This window comes from Asterias amurensis, chromosome 1 (assembly GCF_032118995.1).
Source record: "Asterias amurensis chromosome 1, ASM3211899v1".
Classification (NCBI taxonomy): Eukaryota; Metazoa; Echinodermata; class Asteroidea; order Forcipulatida; family Asteriidae; genus Asterias; species Asterias amurensis.
The window spans coordinates 21,554,179-21,575,730 of NC_092648.1; the positions used below are offsets into that span (position 1 = coordinate 21,554,179).

At 37.8% G+C, this 21,552-nt stretch overlaps 1 protein-coding gene across 3 annotated transcripts; it reads left to right on the forward strand.

Moving 5' to 3' along the window:
* Positions 1–199: 199 nt before the first annotated feature.
* LOC139948460 (N-acetylgalactosaminyltransferase 7-like) lies at positions 200–21,548 on the forward strand. 3 transcript variants are annotated; one of them, XM_071946726.1, is made up of 10 exons: positions 200–471; positions 8,593–8,894; positions 11,058–11,224; positions 11,581–11,794; positions 15,541–15,714; positions 16,343–16,460; positions 17,341–17,463; positions 19,640–19,858; positions 20,386–20,604; positions 20,790–21,548. In XM_071946726.1, exons 1-10 carry the CDS (start codon positions 322–324, stop codon positions 20,931–20,933), a joined length of 1,830 nt encoding a protein of 609 aa, XP_071802827.1. In that variant the 5' UTR covers positions 200–321; the 3' UTR covers positions 20,934–21,548. The 3 variants fall into 3 exon arrangements, with proteins under 3 accessions (XP_071802827.1, XP_071802891.1, XP_071802747.1); XM_071946646.1 differs by lacking the exon at positions 17,341–17,463 and adding an exon at positions 17,138–17,260 and having other exon boundaries at positions 201–471; XM_071946790.1 differs by lacking the exon at positions 17,341–17,463.
* The last annotated feature ends 4 nt before the right edge of the window (positions 21,549–21,552 follow it).

A 21,552-nucleotide genomic window follows, 5' to 3' on the forward strand; every position in this document is an offset into this window, starting at 1 on the left:
TCTTAAAATTCTGTTAGTTACTTAACTGAGCACCACCTGAATTATAAGTGTGTCGATTCCTGTTAGCCTTGAATGAAGTTTTTCTAAAAAATTAAAATAAAAGTTGGGGGAAATGATTTTTCTTTTGCGAGTGGTAAATGGCGCCATCTGTTGACACCAATAAATATCTTGGGTCAGCTGTGTGTGTGTGGTGTGGTGGTGTGGTGTGCTGACTGTGTAGTGCATAGTGGTTGCATTGTACGCATGTAAACAAGACCGCAACGTGTCACACACTCTCACAGCGCTAGTCTGCACTACAACTCAATTCTGAATTATTCCTAAATGGCTAGATTTCGAACCAAAAGATGTGTCCTTTTCGTTACCGTTACTGTGGTGGTAATTTTTATGTTGAGGACGTTTTTAATGGCGGGTGAGATGTCAGGGAATTCCAATGGAAGCAAGAACAACCAGCCCAATCAGGCAAACAAACTGGTAAGACAACTAAGAATTTCTACTCAAATTGTCCAAACTCCACTGCACTGCACTGCATGTGGTGACCTCAGCAAGTGCCTGGATGTGCTTTTTTGTACTCACAAGTTACAATTCTTCAATGTACAGCCACAGCAGAGTACAGTCCAGACTGCTGAACTACCATAATGTCGTTGCACAGTTGATTGCAAAACTGGGCTTGACTTGAAGTTGAATTGAATGAGTGTCAATAATTTTAATATTCAATTACAAACTGCAACCATGGAGGTAGGATTGCTGCAACCAAGCAGCAATCCTGTCTTTTTGTTTGTGTTATTTTGCAATGTTGTTGTTTTTTTGTCACTCAAATACAAGATTAGTTGCGATAACGTAACCCTCCTCCTGATGGCCGCCAGGCCGGAGGGTTATGAGATTCCTTTGAGCAGAAACGGTTGATCTGGTCCAACACGTACAATTTCGACAGCTATAGTCACTAGATTTGCCCCATTTTTACCACTTTCAAAAATCATGACACAAATTCTGAGGGTACGAACTTAATCCGCAATGTCTAATGCAGCCCGCCATAATACTCAAAACACCATTTAGGAAATATTTCAAATAAAAATGGACAAAAACTTACCAGATCCCGGAGCGAAATCCCAGGTTCATATTTTGAACCTGTCGCATCGCTTTGCAAACGCATTATTTTGTTGTTGGGCTAAACCATTCTGTAAAAGGGGTGTTACAATGTTGCAGTGCGTGTGCCGCTGTCCATTTGCATTGCACGCCGTTCACTCATAATGGCGCGCACGCACTGTGGCACTGCAACATTGTAACACCCCTTTTACAGAATGGTTTAGCCCAACAACAAAATAATGCGTTTGCAAAGCGATGCGAAGTTTTTGTCCATTTTTCTTCGAAATATTGGATAACTTTCCGTATGGCGCCACCACTTTTTCACTCATTTTTACAAAAAGGGATATGTCAATCAGGTAAATTAGATACTATATTATTTTATTTCGAATGAAAAAGTGGTGGCGCCATACGGAAACTTTTCCGAAATATTTCCTAAATGGTGTTTTGAGTATTATGGCAGGCGCTGTCCATTTGCATTGCACGCCGTTCACTCATAATGGCGCGCACGCACTGTGGCACTGCAACATTGTAACACCCCTTTTACAGAATGGTTTAGCCCAACAACAAAATAATGCGTTTGCAAAGCGATGCGAAGTTTTTGTCCATTTTTCTTCGAAATATTTCCTAAATGGTGTTTTGAGTATTATGGCAGGCTGCATTAGACATTGCGGATTAAGTTTGTTCCCTCAGAATTTGTGTCATGATTTTTGAAAGTGGTAAAAATGGGGCAAATCTGGTGACTAGCTGTCGAAATTGTACGTGTTGGACCAGATCAACCGTTTTCGCTCAAAGGAATCTCGTAACCCTCGGGCCTGGCGGCCGTTGGGAGGAGGGTTACGTTATTGCAACTAATACAAGATTAAACTGTAACTTAAGTTGCAAGTCGATTTCACGAAACTTTACACAACTGCGTAAGTCCACTTTGGACGTTTATGGCGCAAAAACATTGCGCAAGTGGACTTACGCTGTTGTGAAAAGTTTCGTGAAATTGACTGCTGATGCGTTTACAAAGTTTGATAAAATTGTACAGTTCTGAACCCAGTACATAGGCAAGGAATTCTGGACATAAGGAATGTGAACAAAGCGTCAGCTTAATTCCTCTATTATTAGTAGGGCCTATTATTTAGGTATAAATATAAAATAAATTGCAGTAGTCAGTACCTTTATATTCTGGACTCTGTAGTTACCTGTACTGTAGTTACCTGTCATCACGGGCTCTAAGTTAAAGGCAGTGGACACTATTGGTAATTGTCAAAGACTAGCCTTCACACTTGGTGTATCTCAACATGCATAAAATAACAAACCTGTGAAAATTTGAGCTCAATCGGTCATCGAACTTGCGAGATAATAGTGAAAGAAAAAAACACCCTTGTCACACGAAGTTGTGTGCGTTTAGATGGTTGATTTTGAGACCTCAAGTTCTAAATCTGAGGTCTCGAAATCAAATTCGTGGAAAATTACTTCTTTCTCGAAAACTATGTCACTTCAGAGGGAGCCGTTTCTCACAATGTTTTATACCATCAACCTCTCTCCATTACTCGTCACCAAGAAAGGTTTTATGCTAATAATTATTTTGAGTAATTACCAATAGTGATCCACTGCCTTTAAGACTAACTCCTATAATGCCCACCTTATTTCGTTCAAAATCCACTGCATGGGTTATCATGTTGTACAAAGATTAATCTGAACTTGGAAAGCAGATAGATATTTTGTCTGCTTAATAGTCATACTTGTCGTACTTTCTTGTGAAAAAAGCATCAGTTTCACCTTGAAGGCATTGATCGATGCTGCTTCTAATGCCGTACTGCCATAGGAGCATGTTCCAGTGGTCAACTACTCTGTGTGTAAAGCTGTTCTTTCTGATGTTCAAGTGGGCATGTTGCTTCTGAATTTTCTTGCTATGGCCTCTCACTACTCAGGTTTATGGTTCCTTCATCGAAAAGAGGCTATCTCTGTCCACGTAACTGATGAGTCCTTTCATTATCTTGAACACCTGGATCATGTCACCTCGAAGGCGTCTGTAGGCCAAAGTGGGCAGGTCAAGCAAGTCTGCTCCAGCCGGTTCTAGTATGGGAGATCTTTTATACTTGGGACCATTTTTGTTGCCCTTCTCTGCACTTTCTCCAGCTTAGTGATGTCTTGACTGAGAAATGGATTCCACATGCAATTTGCATATTCCAGGTGGGGTCTAACTAATGTTTTGTGTACATAGCAAACAAAACATATCTTCATCCATGCGCAAATGTCCTCCTTATTAGACCCACTATTCTGTTTGCTTTGTCGGCAACCACCCCGACATGTTTGCTGAACTTCAGTGATGGGTCAAATATGACACCATGATCCTTCTCTTCATCCCTTACTTCCACATTTGCCCTCGTTGTTCCATCTCGCATACTGTATGGACTGGTTCCATCTTGGTTCCTGTAATGCATTACACCGCATTTACCAACATTGAACTTTAACTGCCATTTCTCTGCCCAGTCACATTTATAAGCTGTCTAAATGTAGGTCAGGTTGGAGTGTTTCTCTGTCATCCTGAATTTTAATATAGGGGTGTATATCGTGGTGTCGTCTGCAAACATTTCTGCATGACGTGATTTGTGATTCGTTGCTTTAACTTGCAGGCACCCTTCTAACATGGGTGTGTGAAGTTGAACTATAATCGAGTCGTGAGTTGTAATGTTTAAAGTGGTTCATGAGCCAACAACCCCCATCTCTGATCGTGGTAGTCCCATATAGGCCTAGTGCCGATACACTGGCCTCTTGGTCCTATGCCCACAAATAGAGTATCAGGATAAAAGAAAAATTTTCGTTAGAAATTCACAGTTTTTTGCCGAGATTTTCTCCCAGTTGTAAATTGTCACCCACGATTGCACAATTGTGGGAACATATTAAAAAAAATGCAATGCTCTTGTTTTGGTTTGATGAAAATCATCATTTCATAAAATTTCATGAGTGACACTAATTCTATTTGCAATGTGTATGGGTAAATGAATAACAACTATTATTTATAATCATTGTATATTATAGTTGTATAATAATAACAACTATATATAGAGTGTATAAATTTCAGTAACGGGAGAACTCTCAAAGCGCTTTACAAACAATGTATACATAATTACAAAAAAAGAAGTATAGGGGCTTATCTACAAATTAACAAAACAATTAAAGATACCAAAAGATTGAGCAAACGGTCAGATTTGAGGTGTATTTTGAAGAGATACAGGTCCTTCTGAGAATGGAGGGTTCCAGGAAGAGAGTTCCAAAGGGTGGGTGAGTTAAAGGCAAAGTATTTTGCCATGTTCCGTTCAACTGAAATGAATGTTTTGTAGAGTGGAACCGTGTGCTGTTTGATGAATTAACCACATCCTATTGCAGGCTTGCTTAGTGCATCATCTGTCTTTTAAAATCGTGTTGATGAATGATGTTGAATGGTCAGACAGTAAGGGGGTTAAAAGAAAATGCTTCTAAAAGTTCAACAATGATTAGCATCAACGTTTTCCTGAACGGAACAGCATCTAGAAAGCAGTTCAATTTGACAGTAAAGCCAGAGGCACCACCATGCAGATACCTGCCTCTTTGGACCTATGCTAAGGAATATGGCGAGTAAGCTGAAAGGAGTCTTTCCTCCTCAGATCTCTCTTTCTGGACAGGATTGGCCTTTAAAGGGTTTTGATACCTTTTGTAGATCAAGTTTGTGGCCATGACATAAATCCTTACTCACACTGTGAATGAAGAGATATAGTATAATTTACCTGTAGAAGTTTTAGTTTCTCAAGAAGTCAATTTTTTTTGAGAAAAGGTGAAAATCACAGAGCAATGTTTTCAGGAGAGTGACGTAAATACGTTGTACAATAAAGCACTGAATAATTGGGTCTCAGAATTCATCACTGCAATTACCCATCTTTCTGAGAGTTTGTTTATATTGGCGCCTTTATATACTCAGCGCCTTGAGTATACTCAGCGCCTTTATATTCTCAGCGCCTTGAGAACCTTGTTTGGTAGATACGTGCTATATAAAGACTTTGATATTATTTGTATTATATTACATGCTAAAATACAATGTAAATTTCGCCTTATGAGACAAACAAATTTGTGAAACTGTTTTTTCTCAATAACTACAGCACCTCAGCAAGTAATATTTTAAGTGAAGCTTTCTACCATCATCTTTAAACCGTGTAAGTTTAATGTGAATCTGTGGACATTGTGTTTTGTGTCGTACACTCGTTCCTGTACAGATCTCTCATTCTGGACAGGGTCGTCCTTTAAGTAGAGTAGCCCCTTGAGGCGATAGTAACACCTTCCTCCATGGTTACACCATGCAAGATGATGTATTCATGTAAATGATAGCCTCTGTGAAACTTGCAGTCAATTTAATACATCAGGGGTCGATTTCACAAACTAGTCCTTACTAGGAATAAAAAACGCATGGCTAGTCCTAAGTTAGGACAAGTAACTTGTCCTAACTTGAGATAAGACTAGTCCTAACTCTTTGTGAAATCCACCCTAGGATCTTGACCATCAGTCTAGAGTAGGGTACTACACTATTAATTATGACAAGCATGGATTACTGCAGACACGTTCGTTCAATCATTATTCCAGATTATGTACGTGTTCTCTCAGTCTCAAAAATCAGTTGCATCAGCATTCAACAGACAGAAAAGGAATTAATTTTAATTTTAACAGTTTAGCATACGTTCATTATGTGGCATACATGTAGATCATTCACCTTTAAATTAGAGAAGTCAAGATACAACAACAGAAACTCTGAGTGTTCCTGCCCTCATCCTTTTTTCTTAGTCTCCCCGTCCCCTTAGGCTATCTAGGTGATTTCATTAATTATCACTTCAATGTTGTGACACTATTTTTTTGACCATCCAATTATAGATCTAAGCTTTTAAAGCCAGCAAAATATCAGTCATGGCCCTTGAAACAATATTTAAAAAATAATCTTACTGGAAAAATCGTGAAATGTCTCAAAACTCCAGACCAGGTTGCAAGTTGTTTGGCCAGTGTTTTGTGTGCCAGAAACATTTCTGAAGTTTGTGGTCATTGGCACCGAACAGTTTTGGACAACAGAAATAATAGCCTTTAAAATGTTTGAATTGTGTTCCTTTATGCTTTTGAATCGACCAGTATTTCTGGTCATATAAATTGTAAAGAACAGCTCAAGCTTCATTAGAAAGAAAAACATCAAATTTGTGTTGTAGACTGCTTGTTCCAACTGATGGTTTTCAGCTCATTGGGTGTGTAATTGGTATTACAATTTGTCCACCCTTATATATCTAGGCCTGTGGTCTTGTTTAAAAATGTGTGTATTGGTTGGATTGATGTTTACTTTTTAAACAATAATGTAGAAACTGCTTCACTACTGTTCTTCTTTGGTTCAAGTCATCTCTTTCTGATAGACAAATTCAGGTTTCCTTTATAATAACTTTTATCCAGTTGTGTATGGACCACCGCAAGGGTCCATTTTAGGTCCCTTGAATTTTTGAAGTTACACCCTCTCATTTGGCAATGTCTTAAAGTCACCGTAGTAGACTTTCATCCTACATGTCACGTACATGATACATATCTGTATTGTTCCTTTGACTCTACAATACCTGGTGTATGGCAAGTTTCCATAGAAAAGCTGCTGCTGTGTGTTACCATGGTAATACTGATGTTCAACAGTGGATGAACGAAAAACTAAATTGAGATCATTGTGCTTGGTACTCCCCAAAACCTGTGAAGAAACTGCCTCAGGTATCTTTGCCTATGGGTGTTGCACGCATCGACCATTAAGGACATTACTCATTATGAAAAAGTATAGCAGTCAATAAGCGAGCAAGTTTCTAGCATCTGCCAATCACCTTATTTTCAATTACAAAACAAAGGAAGAATTAAAAGGCACCTTGACAAGGATACTTTCCTACATGTTCAAGTCCTCTCCCATTTTGAATATAGTGGCATTAATCTTTTATTGTGCTGCGTCTTTAAGAATTGGACAGAACTAAAATATTACAAAATAAGGTGCGAATTGTTTGGCATTTTCTAACCCTTGAGCTGAGAGAATTACCCCATCACTCAGGGAACTTTATTGAGCCAACTAAGTACCAATTAGAAAGAAAAACAATTTTCTCCAAATGTATGAAAGGTCCCTTTTCACACGATGATACACTATCCTTGGTCAAAACTTCCGCTTACATAAGATTTTGTCATTGGTTTGGACTGCTGACAAAATATACCAATGTTTGACCCTGGACAGTACAAAAATTGTTGTACTTTCATACCAGGTACATTTTGTAAAATTTAACATCCATGCTACAATAAAGCAGGGGATCCTTGCTAAATTGCTCTTGTACATGTATGTGGGGCCTAAGACCCACTTCTAGCCATGTTAATTTCTATTATGTGGACTATGATACTGATGGAAAAGCGCCTTCTAAAAATTATAAGAGTTAGATTTAAAATAAAATAAAAATTGTGTCTGGCCCAAACCAGCTTCTACTGTTAAAAGAATGTTTGTTTGTCGAGCGTGAAAATGCTTACTGTGTACTGCACAGCAGAATCCGAACAGGTTTTTAACTGTCGTACAGTACCTGCCAGTATTCCGTATCCAGTCTGGATGAACAAATCAATAGCTCACGATGAGATAATTGCTGGAAAAAAATTGAATAAATTGCAGCTGTCACCACAGCTGTGCGGCTTGATCCTGGTGGTGGTCCATCCTGTATGTGTGCGCATGATGCACACTAATACATTTGGCTTTTTATTATTAAGGATTCGTGTCCTTAAATCCAATATTTCAGTATTCGTCCACAAAGTTTTACTTACCTGTAGATTTGCGAATGCAAATCACGTAACACGTATCAACAGTTTGGTTGAAAGTCTGTTTTCACAGGCACACCACCTGTGTTTGGGGTAAACATCTCCTTTCGTTTCTCCACTGAAATAAGTTTCCCTGAAGGACGTGATAAGAGGGGACAATTTTTTATAAAGCGTAAAATCAAAGTGTAGTTGGTTCCATCATCAACAGATTGCTTTGTTTATTAAGTTTCTAATCAGTAGAGTGTTGGTTCGAGTTTCTGTCGTGACACTTGTGCTCTTAAGCAAGACCCATGAGCATTACTGCTTTGTCCTTCGGATGGGACATGAAGCAGTTGGTCCTGTGGGCTGTGCAATGCAACCCAGTAAGGAATTTGCCTCGATGGTTTCTGGTATGGTTGGCTACATGTATACGTCATTATTTTGTTTTTTTAAATATTTGGACATAGCTCCGCATACCTTGTAGGAAAAATAATAAGTGCTTTGAGACACCCTCAGATTTGATGAAACGCTTTATAAGAACTGTGTAGTGTTACTTTGTGGTGACTCCTCAGGTTTGTGTCTGGTGTTCTTTGTAATGACATACATATAGGGGCCTACATGTATGCATGTACGTAATGTGAGATTGGTTAAAACTGTAAACATGATAGTTTCTCTGTCCTTACTCTATGGTTTAAATGAGAACTTTTTTTTTAATTACAGAAAATTGCCGACCTGGCCCATGATTCCCAAGCAGCTGGTATTGATCGCCCACCCATGCACAAAGACACCCACAGCTTTCAGTTACCAGCTCATCAAGGGGCCTCCTTGAAGAATATACCTGGGAATTATGAGCCTGACATACCCCCTCCCCGTGATGGACCGGGCGAGAATGGGGTTCCGGTCAGAACTGGTCCAGGCGAGAAAGAGGCGGTCGAGAGAGGTATAAGGGAGTACGGTTTTAATCAATATGTCAGTGATAAGATATCATTGGACCGGAACATACCAGATCTAAGAAATGCCCAGTAAGTATTTTTATTCTAAAAACAAGATTTGCACTAAAGTAGAAAAAAAACAAATAATAAAGGCACTGGACGTGTTATGTAATTGTCAAAAACCAGTATTTTCACTTGGTGTAAATGTATCTCAGCATGCATGCAATAATAAATCTGTGGACATTTTTACTCAATTGGTCATCGAAGTTGCAAGAAAATAATGATAGAAAAAACACCCTTGTTGCACAATAATTTGTGTGCTTTCAGATGCCTAATAAAAGGTTCAAGGCCTGAGATCTGTTGTTATTTGAGTAAAAAAAATTATGTTACTTCAGAGGGAGTCGTTTCTCACAATGTTTTATACTATCACCAGCTATCACTATCACCTGTCTTCATTGCTCGTTGCCAAGTAAGTATTTAAAATGCTAAAAATTATTTTGAGTAATTCCCAATAGTGTCCAGTGCCTTTAAACAGGATTGTGTTTTGGAGATGTTTCTCATGAACGACATAAGTAATAAAGATCTAGTGGGAAATAAAATACACTGTTTGCGTCCATCAATGCCGAGGGTGGGATAATAACAGACACTGTGCATCATGCATTGTCATGCATGAAATTTGATTAAAAGATTGTTTGAAGTCCCAACACGTAAATTCTGCCTGTGGTGACGAAGTCCTTAAAAAAACGCCAGGGAAGCGCGAAAGAAAAACATGCTACTACCGAATAGAAAACTTGCACGATTAATTCCCTCATGCCCTTCATCATTGTGCATGGGTACAGATCCTATGGGTATTTTGAAACATGTTATATGCTTTGACAACTTAAAGGCACTGGACACAATTGGTAATTACTCAACATAATTGTTAGCGCAAAGCTTACTTGGTAACGAGTAATGGGGAGCTGTTGACATTGTGAGAAACGGCTCCCTATGAAGTAACATGGTTTTTCAGAAAGAGGCATTTTCTCACTCAAATAATGAAAGACTTAAGCTGAAACCTTTTTTATGCATCTGAAAGCACACAAAGTAATGCAACAAGGGTGATTTTCTTTCATTATTCTCTTGCAAATTCGATAATCAAATGAGACCAAATTTTCACTGGTTTGTTATTTTATGCATATTTTTTGGGATACACCAAGTGAGAATACTGGTCTTTGACAATTACCAAACGTGTCCAGTGCATTTAATACTCCTTCCTCTCACCATAGAGCTAGCTCTTCGCTCTCGCATCAGACATTTTATTGTAGCCTAAACTCCTTGACACCCCTTAGCAGTGTTTATGCATGAATTTAGTTTCTTTAAGAAATAAGATACTGCTACATGTAGGTGTAAGGATGCAGTGGATTTGAGGCAGGGGTGTAATAGTGTTTTGATATGAGCGGTAACATTACACTGGCAGTGTGTCTCAATCTATATATTAAGCTAAATGTAATTGGCAGTTGCAAGATTACTTTTACACTACTGAGGAGAGTTGTGTTACGTTAAAGGTGTAATGGGCAAATTTCACATTAAATACACCTATCAGAATTCTTGCTCTCTTAAAGCCATTATACACTTTCGGAACCGAAAAAAAAAAAAGTTCACAGATTTACAAATACCTTACAGGTTTTACAGAAGGTAGTGGTAAAAGACTTCTCTTGAAATATTATTCCATGAAATGCTTTACTTTTTGAGAAAACATTAAAACAATTATCAATTCTCGACAACAAGAATTACGGGTTATAGTAAACACATGTCATGACACAGCGAATTGTGTGGAAACAAGGGTGGGTTTTCCCATTATTTTCTCCCGACTCCGATGACCGATTGAGCCTAAATTTTCACAGGTTTGTTATTTTTTATAAATGTTGTGATAAACGAAGTGTGGGCCTTTGGACAATACTGTTTACCGTAAGTGTCCAATGGCCTTAATGGTCATCTTAAAAAATAAAAAATAAGGTTGCCCCAAACAAGCCCGTAAGCCACTCTTAATGAGGGGCTACAAGAACAAAATATTTCAGATGAAAATAACTCGGGGGAGCTGAGGGTAGGAATTGATATTCTTCTTGAAATAGTCTAGATTGCTTTATTGGGGAAACATGAGCCAACCTGATTCACAAACTCATTATTATGACATGATATCCATCATGATGACATATATGATTTTGTGGTGTTATTATAAAGTTTTGTGTTTTTTACTGTTTTGTGGTAACCCAGATGCAAGTATTGGCATTATCCTGAGAAGTTACCAACCACCAGCGTCATCATAGTATTCCACAACGAGGGCTGGTCTACGCTACTCAGAACTGTACATAGTGTGTTCAATCGATCTCCACCACAACTCCTTCATGAAATCATACTAGTAGATGATGCAAGCACAAAAGGTCAGTTTCCTTCAAAAAACTGAAGGGGTAGAATTTCTAGAAACATACAAAAATAGCCTGTATTCAGTTGAACACTTTAGTATTATATTGACTACACTTTTACAAAATTGTATATCCGTCTGAAATAAATAGATTTTTTAAACCAGGGACTGTTCTTTAATTACAAAAAAGTTCTTTGGCCAGATTTATGCACAAGAAGATTCTTGATCAATTAAAGGTAGTGTCTTCTCTTGGTATACTCTTCCCTTGTTTTGCTTCAGTTTGATTGGTTTAATACAACACACATGGGAGTTAGGGACCTTAAACAAAATTGAGCGATTTTGAGCGAGTGTTTTTTTCTTTTTCGGATGTGACAGAGCATGTGAAGAAGAAGCTAGACGATTACGCCCTGTCGGCGCGGTTCAGCGGTAAACTGAAAATTGTTCGGAATGAGAAGCGTGAAGGGTTGATCCGGACACGCATCAATGGAGCCAAAGCCGCAACGGGGGATGTTCTGCTATGGTTGGATGCACACTGCGAGGTTGGAATTAACTGGTTGGCTCCTCTGCTCACCCCGATAGCACTCAATAGGTAAGAAGACATTTCCAAGTAGAGAGTTAAAGGGAAGGTATATGTTTGGTAACCACTCTCTCAAAACTAAAGGCAACACAATACGAATTTACTTGGTGACAAGTACATGTACAACAGCCTTCGAATAGTACAGAACAATTTGAGAGTCATTTTACTTCGAAGTAATGTGATAAGAATTTGAATCTGAGAAGTGCTACTGTCGGAAACGTTTCTCAGATTGTGTATTCCAATTACAGATTATTTTTCCTCACAGGGACATAACCACGCCCGATTTTTGGCGATATCTTAAAAACACGACCACCTTTTGAAATTAAGTCTACACATGTTAGTTTTATTGCATCTAAATTTCTATAGGATTAAAACAATCCAACGTTTAAAAACAAACAAATACTTTCCCATTAAAAGTATTTATTTTACTTGATTTTTGTGGTAACGTCCAGGAAAAAATAGGATTATTTGAGTAATAATCACACAATGTACATATGTACATGTACAATGTAACCTTTGCGTTACATACTGTGCATATATAGGTATTCAGTCTCAAAGAATCATTCATGTATATGTATAAATGCTTTTGTGTTATCTGTTGCATGAGCCTCCAGCATTAAACCATTTTATCTACACGTATTATTTAGTTACTAAAACATTTACAGCTCCAGAATGCACTGCATAATTGTTATAAACAATTATGCCTCAAATTAAGTTTGTTAGTTTTCTGCCATGCAATTTGTGTCAGTGCACTTTTCTTATGCAGTCACATTATAAAAGTGGTTATAGACTCACTGAAAACTAATGCGATAAAAACTGCTCAAGTAATATGCATGTTAGTCAGTACAGGTGGGTAAACATATAACTTGGACCATGTACGCATGCAATCTTAGTGAAATTTTGACACGTTTGTCTGAAATCCAAGAAAAAACATGAGGGAAGAGTTTTAACTGTGTCATCAATAGTGCTGGGCGAATAGTGAAATTTTGTTATTCCGATACCGCTGGCCAACTATCCGAAATTAACCAGTTATTTGAATGTTTTTTTTGCCGCTAGAGGGCGCTATTAAAAAAATAAAAAAATAAAATGAATGAGATCTTATGGGCGGATTGATATTAGTTTTAGACAGTGTCACTCGGTTCATTCATAAAAATGACCGGATCTAATTTAAAGATGGCGATTTGCTAATTCTTTTGATTGTGATTGACTCTACGTGAAGGAAAACTTTTGTAATCTTTGAACAAATTACGTCAGAAATGTCATTGTTTTAACTCTTCACGGAGGTGAGCATAGTTAAATACTTAATTTATGATGTTTTATGCTGTCTTAATAGAAGTTTCATAAGGATTCTGACAAAAAAATTCACATCAGTTGTCGCCCGACGTTCGCGGATATTCGGATATTAAAGAATATCCGGTTTCTAAATAGCTATTCGCGCCCTATGCGGATATTCGGTTAAGAAAAAAAAGGCATTCGCGGTTACGGATAGGAAAACCTATTCGCCATTAACCGGATATTCGAATAATTCGCCCAGGCCTAGTCATCAACAAAAGTCACACCTGTATGACAGGACAAATATTAACAGTTCGCGCATTAGGGAAAAGATTTGTCCATCTCTGGACATCTCTCTTATCAGCAGAGCCCTGTTCTTTTTTTTAAGGGGCAGCCATGCCAGAAGTAAATTTCTGCACCATTTAACAACGGCTGCAGATGCTGGAAGGGGAAAGCTGATTTTGTTTATATAGCAACGGCTGAGATTGATGAAGAGGGTGGGTTGAGCACGTGGAGGAATCACCGACTAGAATCATTCAGCCTAGCTTTAGGCCAAATAATAATAAAAACATGCTTACCGCCCTGTCTGCTACCTTTTTAGAAGCTACCTCCTTTTTCTTTTCTTTTTCTTTTCTTCTTTTTTCACCCTTTTTAATGAAAAACAATTTCCCCCCCCCCCTTTTTTGTCCGATTTTGAACATGTGTCTTTTTCATAAAAAAAAAGATACATTTAAACGATCTCATACTTTTTAGTTTTTAATGTGTCATGTGGCCATTTTGAGAAGAAAAAAACGTCCCTCCTTCCTTTTTTCAAAAAGGCAGGACGCAAAACATGTTAATTTTTTTTTATTTGGCTAACACTATCGGCAGAGAGGGGAGATGGGGATATTGATTTTAAAGAGGCAGGGGTTCATTCTCTTTACCCTTTGGAAATTGACTACAATCAATAAATGTTCGAGGAAATACAAACTATATTCTCTTGTCAAATTTCATCAATATTCATTTAAGGAATTGAACACGGAAAAAAAACAGGGAAAAAAAACATTCAGACATTAAATGGACAAATAGACCTTAACATGAGATCTACATGAACAAAAAGACTAATAAACAGATACAAGGAACTTAAAAAGCTAGGAACTTATCTAAAGCCATTAAATTTTCACATGTTAGTTTCACATGTTCTACATTTATATAGGATTAAAATAATCATCAAATGTCTTGAAATGAAAAATCAAACGGTTATTTATATAGGATTAAAATAATCATCAAATGCCTTGAAAAGAAAAATCAAACGGTTATTTATATAGGATTAAAATAATCATCAAATGCCTTGAAATGAAAATCAAATGGTTATTTAGCCTATATAGGATTAAAATAATCAAATGTCTTGCAATGAAAATCAAACGGTTTCAGAAACCGAATGATACTTTCCCTTTTAAGGACAAAGCGCCTGCTATTCAAGTGACAATGTCTGTGTAGAATACAACATCACTTCCCTGTAGAAAATGGTGTTATTCAGTAAATTCAATATGAGCACCACATAGGAGAAACTTTGATAAAACAAACATGTTAAGAGTGTTGAGCGCGTTGACTTGTTTTGCTTGTTAACAAAACAGCTTTGATGGAATGTTTTCTTTTGGTACTACTTAATGTAAGAATATTAGATGGCCAGTATGTACATACAGTTGCCCCACCACCTCAATGAAGCACCAGTCTAAACACTTGACCTTTTCACAATCTCACACTCTTGTTGTAGGAATGTTATTTAATACAATAAAGACAATGTGTTTTTTGACAGTGACTTTTTCCCCTGCATCCTGCAGAAGAGAGAAATTGATATTTCGTGAAAATATTTATGTGCAAATTTTTGTGTGAAATTGACATACATTCATATTTCATGCTTTAAATTTTGCTGTTTGATGACTTGTTGATTGAGTATGTCCAGGAATTGTTTGAGGCTTGCGGCAGCACCATGTGTGGATCTCTTTTGGGTTGTGTTAGTTCTTAAAAGAACAGGTGGTTGACAACTCAACATTTTTATCAGTATGCTCCGGGCCCAATTTCATAGAGCTGCTAAAGCACAAAATGTTGCTTAAGCTCAAAAAAATCTTGCGTGGTAAAATCTGATTACCGGCCAAGACTCCACTCCCTTGTTATGCTAAGTAAACAACAGCTAAACAGCAGTCATAAGCAATGTATATGGCATGAAATTACGGCCAGTAACATGTGTAAAATAAGCGAGCTATTTTCGGTGTTAAGCAAATCTTTTGCTTAAACAGCTCTATGAAATTGGCCCCTGATCGTGTTAAGAAGCATACGTTGAGTCATTAATCAACCACCAATTCTTCTCAGAACAAACACTACTCAGATATGATTAACACATGGTGCTACACCGAACCTCACCTGATAATACTCCCACCATGCAGAGTTTCAAATTCTTCAAACTTTTCTTTTATTCAGTGTTTCCTTTTTTCGTTGTTTCACAGAACAACAGCTGTGTGTCCCGTCATCGACGTCATCGACAACCAGAATTACAAAGTCTATCCGCAAGGAACGGGAGACCAAGATCGAGGAGGGTTTGACTGGAGTCTGTACTGGAAACATTTTCCCATCCCAGAGTTTGAGCGAAAGAGAAGACGCTATGAGACGGAACCATACAGGTGTGTTAAACACTTCTGTGCAGTCAATTTCGGAGAAGTTGTTTGTACCCCAGTTTGGCTTGTTTAACTGAGCAGATTAATGAGCAGATTTTGAAACAGCCCCTTGCCTACCTCACCAATCTTGTGAACACTGAAATCACATTTTAAGGCTGGTTTTTTTCTCCTTTCTGGTTTTTAATTGTAGATATATTCTTGGTGCATTTTTACATAGTATGTTTTCTATTGTGCAGGTATAATGTTTTTAACTATTGTAATGTTTTTAACGATCTGGAATTTTTTCGCAATCCAGAAGTATGATGTGATGACAGTTTTATGTTTAGTTTTATGTGATGTCTTTTCTAACTTTTGTTTTATAACAAATCCAGTCCGATTATCGTTGTAAATAAATTATCCTTATCTCACCTTTACCTTTTAAATAAATAAACCATAAACCATGACAGGGATTGTTTTGGCTTAGCTGTAGAATATGAAAGTGAGAAGCAAGTAGACACTGTATTCAGCTAAAACATTAACATGTTGCTATCAATCATGCAAAGTTTTAAACCTTTTTTGTGTTGATATATGTGTTTTTATATTATTGCTGATGATAATTTGCTGAAGTTGTGATTTCCAAATGTTAAACTCCCAGATCACCAGCAATGGCCGGCGGTCTGTTTGCCATGGACAGAGAGTTCTTCTTTGAGCTTGGAGCCTACGATGATGGCCTGGAAATCTGGGGCGGGGAAAACTTTGAACTCTCTTTTAAGGTATTGTAACCCAACCATCCTGATAAGATGTTATTTGCCCATGGCTTGCGCTCATAGACGGGCTTATGAACTCATGATGACAATATCCTAGTTTTGAGTGTGTTGTGGTGGGATGATCTGGAAGTTTTCCAACAGGGCCCTCTTTTGTTCGATAATAATATGTGCAGCTAGAGGAGAATTAGTGTAGCCGGGATCGCAGTAGCTGCACAAACACTAATATGGCTGTTGCTCACAATAGACCTTATGCACATGACATCATTGTAATTGGGCGCTCTCTTGTCTAGAGATCAAAAGATGGTTGCTCATTGGCCACCCATCTGTTGTGCAGTGCATAAATTGGTGTTACAAAAAAAAGAATGTTGTCACAATGTGTTGTAATTCTTGTTTCTTTATTATTTTGAATTTGAGTAATTGCTGTGGAAATGATTTAATCCACACCACACACTTTACCAGAAACACCAGTTTCAAGTCATCTTGATTTTATTTCTTACTGACAGTATTTGATTATTTTGCTATATACATGTACCTTTCTATTTAGAAAGACTCTGCTCGGGTCGAAATTGGGCCACTAACAGTTTTTTGCATTTATGCCATAGGTCCTTTTGGTTGGTGAGCAGTTTACAACAGCTAATTCCTTTTTCAGAGTCAGTATTTTTAGTTAAATTCCTATCCTTCAGATCTGGATGTGTGGAGGATCCCTCATCTGGGTCCCATGCTCCCGTGTGGGACATATCTATAGAATCCTTGGCAGGGTACCATACTCGGCTCCAAACGGGAACATGGCAGTATTAAGTGAAATGGTAAGACAGTTATAATCAAGGTGTAATCCTAACTGGCGATGTTATTTTTGTTTTATCTTTGTTGATTGCGTGACCCTCAGCTGTGGATGTGCGGGGGGTCCCTACTGTGGATACCGTGTTCCCGTGTTGGTCATGTGTATCGGATTCATGGTAAGGTGCCCTATTCATCTCCAGGTGGAAGCATGATGATGCTTAGCGAGAGGGTAAGAATGATCCTCACTCTCGGTGGCTAGATTTCTCTCTCTGCTCTGGTGGATGGATTTCTCAAACCCTTCTCCTACTTGGTTTAAGTTTCCCGGTAATTGTTTTGTCATCTTTATTTCCTTGGATTTCTTCCTCTGCTGTGTTATGAATAATGACGATCTAATTCTGAAGATTGTGCCTGCCGTAATTTTTGTTTATTATGCGATGATTGCTTGGTTTGGATTTGAATCTCGTTACACCTAATCTCGATGTTAATTCAAACTCTTTGCCAACTCTCTCTCTGTCCCAACTCCTCCCCCACCCCACACCTGGGCCCAATTTCATAGAGCTGCTAAGCACAACAATTTGCTTAGCATGAAATTTCTTCCTTGATAAAAACAGGATTACCAACCAAATTTCCATTTTTTGCATATTGTTTGTACTGGTATTCAGCTGTTGTTTGCCTATTCTGAAAATCACGTGGAAATTTGGTTGGTAACCCTGTTTTTATCAAGGAAGAAATTTCATGCTAAGCAAATTTTTGTCGTAGCATCTCTATGAAATTGGGCCCTGGTCTCCCTACCAATCCAAATCAGGGCATGGCTCTCTCATTGTGGAGTATGTCTGTCCCGTCTCTCACATTGTCAATATTGCCAGGGGTGTGGGGGACAGTGAGGGCTATGTTTTTGATCAAATATCCCAATCATTTTGGTCATGGTTGTTAGCCTGGATTGAATTTTTGACAAATTCGGGAGAGGGATGTGTTCTTAATTCCAACCATTTTAGGCCAGAATTGTTGGTTGGATCTATTGTTAAACTGATGAATTGAAGACATTAGATGGAAGTCTCACCGTAATTCTGGGCATGGGCAGAACAGATTATACCTGGTCAGTCTGAAGCCACATACATGTAGTGTTTTTTTTATTAATTCTAGTTTGGTCAAAAGTTCTAAACAAAATTGCAGAGCAGCTTATCCTTCCTTATATAAGTGATGTCCTTTCTCACAAATGTTTATGCTTGATTGTTAGACTATTTGCTAACAATTCTGAACACTGCTTTAAGTATCTGGTGATGGATATTAATTTGTTTTCTGTTCTTCTTCGTGTGTTGAATGGCTGAGTGTTTATGTTGCTACTTCTGTGTATTTGATTCCCAGTTAAACTGCACAGCATAAATGTTTATATATTTGAACCCTAACTTTTTCCTTTGTTTGATAATTTAACTTGACACAGCTAGCTTGAAATAATTTTGACATTTACTTGTCTTGTTTACTTTTTTACTCTTAACACATTTGTTTTATCAAATCTTACATTTGATAACGCCACCAACTCTAATCACTATTTAAGTCAGTTATTTAAAATTAATTTTTGAAATGGTCTTTTTTTTAAGATGTCAAACTATGTAGGCCTACTTTATTTATGAATGATTTTCCTTTCTGATTAACGAAGTCATAGAGCTCCAAAAGTAGAAGGGTTTCAACGACCTCGTTCCCAGGGATGATCAAGCCTAGTGCGCTTGATCGCTTGGCCACAACATGCCACCTTATGCACAACACACATTCTGATATTACTTAGTGTAGTCAGGTAGTGTACCGGTAGTGTAGTATTGCACAGGCTTAGTACGTTACTTCAGAGGGAGCCATGTGTCAAAATGATTTATACTATCAACAGCTCTCCATTGCTCATGTTTATGCTAACAATTATTTTGAGTAAATACCAATAGTGTTCAGTGCTTTGAATAAGCACTGACTTTGGCTTACAGTAAGCAGCATCCAAACCTTTTGCTCTTGTCTACATGTAGGTCTCATGCCCCATCCTCAAATTCTCATTTTAGTTCTTTACACTGTTTTAAGTCTCTGTTAAAAACTCAATTGTTTGAAGCTGCTTGTTTGTAATCTGCTTATTTGTAATTGTATCTTTCACTGATTGTATACTTAATTGTTCTCTTAATGTGCTTATGCCCCTTGGCGCTTTACAAATGTCCTTGTTATTACTATATTAGGAAACTCAAGCATAACTGAATATTTGTGTATAACCGCTCCTTCTTTGTTGTATTATAAGTTTACATATTGTTTTTGTTGTAACTGGGGTTTGTTCCGGTTTTTGGGGAATCAAATTCAATACAACTATTTCTATTCTTTCTGGGCATCCAGTCTCAACTAGGTCACCAATTGAAACATCTCTGTTATCTCTCTAGAATCTGAAGCGTGTGGTTGAAGTCTGGTTCGACGAGTACAAAGAGTATTTCTACCGCAGTAAGCCAGAGGCCCTGTTGGTCTCTGCGGGAAATATAGACAAACAGCTTGAGTTCCGTCGTCAGAAGAAGTGTCGATCGTTCTCTTGGTATATGAGTGAGATTGCGCCAGATATTGTGGAGAAGTTTCCTCTACCTGCAGCTAATATACAATGGGGCGAGGTGAGTGCTGATACTCCATGAAGCGTTTTTATATTCAGTTGCCGTCGCTCAAAGACAAATTAACGCAGTATGAGAACTGAGCCTGTGATCTCCGAATTAACGTGAATTAACACAGAGCTATCAGGCCCCTAGTGTTGGCGGTCACCCTATTTTGTATATGTGGTGCTAGTCAGAAGCCATTTAACTTGTAACTGTTTATGAGTAACAGGTTGAATGGTTTCTGATTAGCACCCGGCCAAAGAAATTGACCGCCAATATTAGGGCTACATAGATCAGTAAGTAGAGTGCCGGCACTTTAATCCGGAGGTCCAAATCGATCAAGTAAATTTGTCTCTGTATAACCTCAATTTTTTTTTAAAGCTTACTCATTTGGTTTCCCTTGATATTTGTTTATTGATACCTAAAAGTTACAATACTGGTTTGCAGTCAGTTTTAAGGGTACCTCGAGATAATTCTATCTGAAAATAATTACTACTCATTTTTATGTATTCTGGAGAAATAAATAAACTTTTTGAATTGTGTTTTAGGTAAGAGTAGCCGGGGGTCATGTCTGTGTGGATTCAATGGGTCAGAAAGATGGCGGTAAGGTCGGTATGTCGTACTGCCACGGTGCTGGAGGCAATCAACTCTTTAGAGTAACGCAAGACGGCCAGTTTCGTATTCATGATCAATGTGCCTATAAATCATCATCAGATGTCAGGTTACGACGGTGCGACTCTACGAGGTATCAGTGGGTGTACAATTTGGTGAGTGTGATGAAAATCATAATCATATTCCATTATCAATTCTCTGATTCAGGCTTTCTTATTGTTGCTTTTTATTTTGCCATTCGTTTTTAAAACAAAGATCACTTACTACCATCGATTGCTTGTATAGTGTTCATCATTATAAATAAAGTTCTTGAATTTGTTTGTCTTTCCTTGCTTTGCAGAACACACAAACATTATACTTGGAGGATCTACACGAATGTTTAGATCATAGACCAGCCACCAAAGAAGTTTATATGACAGCGTGTGTACCAGACAAAAGAACACAACAGTGGGAAATATCATCAAAGGGACTCAAACATCATTGACACATATCATCTTCATTTATTTTGTTTTACTTAAACTTGTCTTGGATTTTGTATCCAAGCCAAGGACATCTTGGAGGTAAACTGTTGTGTAAGTAAACAGAACAGTGTTAAGGTTTGACGACTGTAACCAAGGGCCCAATTTCATAAAGCTGCTAAGAGCAACAGAATCATGCTTACTAGAGTAAGGTTACCAGCCAACATACTATTTCACATGTCCCATTGACTGGTATCTTACTCACCTTTGCTTAGCAGAACAATTTTAAGCAATATTTACTGCTTAAGCAGCTCTATGAAATAGAGTACAGTACTAAGACATCTATAATCAGGCGTTTTTACATTTGAACATGCAATAAAAGAGATCAAACAGCATTAGTATTTCAAACAGCAACATCCAAATCAAAATTTTAAAACTCGCACATGTATGCCTTTTAAGGAACACGTTGCCTTGGATCGGTCGAGTTGGTCTATAAAAAGCGTTTGTAACTGTTTTTTATAAAATGCATATGGGTAGAAAGATGTAAAAGTAGAATACAATGATCCACATAAACATGCCTCGAAATTGCATGGTTTTCCTTTTACCTCGTTGACTACCACGGTCGGCCATTTATGGGAGTCAAAT

Coding starts and splice junctions, on each gene's coding strand:
- LOC139948460 (XM_071946726.1), top strand. CDS start 322: ATGGCTAGATTTCGAACCAAAAGATGTGTCCTTTTCGTTACCGTTACT. Junction 11,795..15,540: donor ACCCCGATAGCACTCAATAG/GTAAGAAGACAT, acceptor GTTGTTTCACAG/AACAACAGCTGTGTGTCCCG. Junction 17,464..19,639: donor TGATGATGCTTAGCGAGAGG/GTAAGAATGATC, acceptor TTATCTCTCTAG/AATCTGAAGCGTGTGGTTGA.